General features: G+C 18.6%; 1 protein-coding gene across 1 annotated transcript; it reads left to right on the top strand.

Annotated features, from left to right (window-relative positions):
* Positions 1-646: 646 nt before the first annotated feature.
* On the top strand, positions 647-3,474 carry LOC149408538 (uncharacterized; the record flags this gene model as incomplete). Its single annotated transcript, XM_089650581.1, has 3 exons — positions 647-676; positions 2,437-2,736; positions 3,352-3,474. Coding segments are annotated over exons 1-3 (453 nt in total), but the record flags the coding sequence as incomplete, so codon positions are not given.
* Between the last annotated feature and the right edge of the window lie 911 nt (positions 3,475-4,385).

The raw sequence follows: 4,385 nt of genomic DNA, 5'->3' as shown, positions 1-4,385 counted from the left end.
TTTTAAATACCCTCTCTATTTATTTTAATAGAGCCTTTCTTATATTATAAACTAATATATATATAAATAAAATTATATATTAAAAAATAATATAAAAATATAAAAAAAAGGAGAAAAATAATGAAAAATAAATTAAAAACAATAAACAATTATCACAGTTATAACATTCAAAATCAAAAAGAACTAGAGGATTATCTTAATAACAATCCTTTTTATCTTAAAGATTATAAAGAATTATTATTTACATCTTTATTAATTCAAAGCAAAATATTAAATAAAGAAATAACCAATGATTCTATTGTAAGCTTTACAAATATTGAAAATTTTAAATTAAAAGATTCTAATATTATTGTAGATAGTGTTAATAAAATTGATACTAATTCATTTGAAATAAAATTAATTCAAAAAGATAAAGAGCACAAATATAATTTTAATGAAACTTATTTAAACGAAGAAGATTATAAAGATTCTTTATTTATTGGAATGGGTGGAGGTAGTGATTGTATTCAAGCATCAATTATAGCCCAATTAACAAGTAATAAAAATGTTATTAGTATTCGTACTGATAAACCTGGTTCTCAAGATAGTAAGGGTAAAACACCTACTAAAAGAGAAATTACTAACTTTAAAAGAGAAGTAAGTAAAAATGTTTATGAAGTACAACCAGAAACTAGTGGTAATTCTAGATTTTTAGAAAATTTACCAACTAATGATATTAATTTATATCTTGTAATTGATACCGAAGATGAATTATTAGAAGATAAGATTGAATTAGTTATTAAAGAGATAAAAGACAAACAAAATATTGATATTAAACAAATAATTGGAATTGATACAGGTGGAGATGTTTTATATGAACAAGATATATCATTAAATAATGCAATATCTACACAAGACCAAGATATTAAAGTCTTAAATGCAATAAGTAATTTAGATTATAAATCTAGATGTGGAATAGTAGCATGTGGAATTGATACACCTAATAATTGGTTAGATATTTTAATTAAGAAAAATGCTACCTTTATTGATTTAAGTAAAAACAAAGAAGACATTTTAAATATTTATGAAAGATATGACATGACTGGAAACAATCGAAGTAGATTTGGAAAAACTAGTTTAACTTTTCAAAAATGTTTAAATAATAATATTAATGATGAAGAATTGATTGTTGTTAATATTCCTGATAATTATATTTGTAATAATAGCAATATATGGAATCCATTTATTATAACTAATAAATATATGAAAGGGATGTTTGTTTTTGATATTAAATAAAAGCTTAATGAGAAAAGAATAGAGGACATTAATCCTTTTTCTTTTATTTATAAAAATATATAATATATTAACAAAAAAGAAAGAAGGTATATAGTATGGAAAAAAGAAAAATAATTGATGTTTTCAAAGATAGAGCACTTGCTCTTAGAATAGCTTGGGCTTTAAATGATAATAATAATATTGATTTTTTAATAAATAATAATGATTTGTTAAAGATAACAAGTTTAAGCTTGCATTATGGTTTAAAAGAGTTACCTAAAGAAATTTTTTTATTAAAAAACCTAGAAATTTTAGATTTGGAGAATAATCAATTAAAGTTTTTACCTAAAGAAATAGGAGATTTAGTAAATTTAAAGTCTTTATATTTGAATGATAACTATTTAAAAGAATTACCTAAAGAAATAGGTAATTTAACTAAATTAACATACTTAAAGTTAAGACATAACTATTTAAAAGAATTACCTAAAGAAATAGGAGATTTAGTAAATTTAAAGTCTCTATATTTGAATGATAACTATTTAAAAGAATTACCTAAAGAAATTAATTTGTTGTCTAATTTAAAACATTTATACTTAGAAAATAATAATTTTGTCTTTAATAAAAATATCTATGATTTAAATAATAATGAAGATGTTAAACATTTAGAATGTAAATTGAGTTTATTAAGTTTAAACAAAGATAATTTTATTATTGAATTATTATTAGATGAAAAAATAGATATTTATACAAATTATAAATGTTTATATGAGAACAAAATTATTAATAAAGAAGATACATTATTAATACTAAAAGAAAAAGCTAATTAAAGCTTTTTTCTTTATTTGATTTAAATGATTAATAAAAAACTATATTATATTAAAAGAGAAAGAAGGTATAAATATGAAAAAGAGAAGAATTATAGATATTTTTAAAAATGAACAAATTGCTGAACAAATCTCTGTTTATTTAATTGGAAGTGCTAATGTTGAACTTTTAATAGATAATGATGATTTATTAAAAATAAATTCTTTATCTTTAAGGAGTTTTAATTTAAAAGAAATACCTATAGAAATAGGCTTGTTAACTAATCTAACAGAATTATATTTATATAATAATGAACTACAAACATTACCTAAAGAAATAGGTTTATTAACCAATCTAAAAGTTTTATCTTTATGGAAGAATTACTTAGAAGAATTACCAAAAGAAATAGGAGAATTAATTAATTTAGAATCTTTAGATTTAGCTAATAATAATTTAAAAATTTTACCTGAAGAAATAGGAGAATTAATTAATTTAGAATCTTTAGATTTAAATAATAATTGTTTAAAAGAATTACCTAAAGAAATATGGAATTTTAATAAATTAAAAGATTTAAATTTAAGTTGTAATAAATTAAAAGAATTTCCTAAAGAAATAAGAAACTTAAACAATTTAGAAGATTTAGATTTATCTGAGAATAAATTAAAAGAATTACCTAAAGAAATTATTAATCTAACTAAGTTAAAAAATTTGTGTTTTTATGATAATAATTTTGTCTTTAATAAAAATGTTTATAATTTAAATAAAAAAGAAGATATTAAGTATTTAGAATGCAAATTATTATTAATAACTTTAGGAAAAGAAAACATTATTATTAAAAGTTTATTAGAGATAAATATAGATGTTTATGCTAATTATAAGTGTTTATATAAAAACAAAATTATTTCTAACAATGAAGGATTAAAAATATTAAAAGAAAAAGCTAATTAAAGCTTTTTTTTATTTGTTTTAAATAATTAATAAAAAACTATATTATATTAACAAAAAAGAAAGAAGGTATATAGTATGGAAAAAAGAAAAATAATTGATGTTTTCAAAGATAGAGTACTTGCTCTTAGAATAGCTTGGGCTTTAAATGATAATAATAATATTGATTTTTTAATAAATAATAATGATTTGTTAAAGATAACAAGTTTAAGCCTTCATTATGGTTTAAAAGAGTTACCTAAAGAAATTTTTTTATTAAAAAACTTAGAACTTTTAGATTTGGAGAATAATCAATTAAAGTTTTTACCTAAAGAAATAGGTAATTTAACTAAATTAACATACTTAAAGTTAAGACATAATTTTTTAGAAGAACTACCTAAAGAAATAGGAGATTTAGTAAATTTAAAGTCTCTATATTTGAATAATAACTGTTTAAAAGAATTACCTGTAGAAATTAATTTGTTGTCTAATTTAAAACATTTATACTTAGAAAATAATAATTTTATCTTTAATAAAAATATCTATGATTTAAATAACAATGAAGACATTAAACATTTAGAATTTAAATTGAGTTTATTAAGTTTAAACAAAGATAATTTTATTATTGAATTATTATTAGATGAAAATATAGATATTTATACAAATTATAAATGTTTATATGAGAACAAAATTATTAATAAAGAGGACACATTATTAATACTAAAAGAAAAAACTAATTAAAGCTTTTTTATTTAAGTTAAATGATAAAATAAAAGTATATATTAGATTAAAAGAGAAAGAAGGTGTATTATGAAAAATAAAAGAAAAATTATTGACATTTTTAAAAATAAAGATATTGCAAGACAAATTGCCTATAGATTAAATGATAATAATAATATTGAATTTTTAATAGAAAATGATGATTTGTTAAAGATAACACTTTTAGATTTAAGTTATTCACTTTTAATAAACTTACCTAAAGAAATAGGTTTGTTAAAAAATTTAAGAGCTTTAGATTTGAGTCATAATAATTTAGAATTATTACCTAAAGAAATTGGTCTTTTAGTTAAATTAAATGATTTAAGTTTAAAATGTAATAGTCTGAAAGAATTACCTAAAGAAATAGGCAATTTAATGGAATTAGAATTTTTAAATTTAAAGTATAATGGATTAAAAGAATTACCTGTAGAAATTAATTTATTGTCTAATTTAAAACATTTATACTTAAACAATAATAAACTAGAATATCTTCCTAAAGGAATTAATTGTTTATCCAATTTAAAGGTTTTATATTTAAATAATAACAATTTTGTCTTTAATAAAAACATCTATAATTTAAACAACAAAAAAGATATTAAATATTTAGAATGCAAGTTAGCTTTGTTGAGTTTAAATAAAAACAA

The sequence above is a fragment of the Hesperophylax consimilis genome, unplaced genomic scaffold (assembly GCF_061612785.1).
Source record: "Hesperophylax consimilis isolate HC1 unplaced genomic scaffold, BYU_Hcon_1.0 scaffold_206, whole genome shotgun sequence".
Lineage (NCBI taxonomy): Eukaryota > Metazoa > Arthropoda > Insecta > Trichoptera > Limnephilidae > Hesperophylax > Hesperophylax consimilis.
Note: the sequence above shows the minus strand (reverse complement) of the source record. Positions and strands in the feature narration are given on the sequence as shown.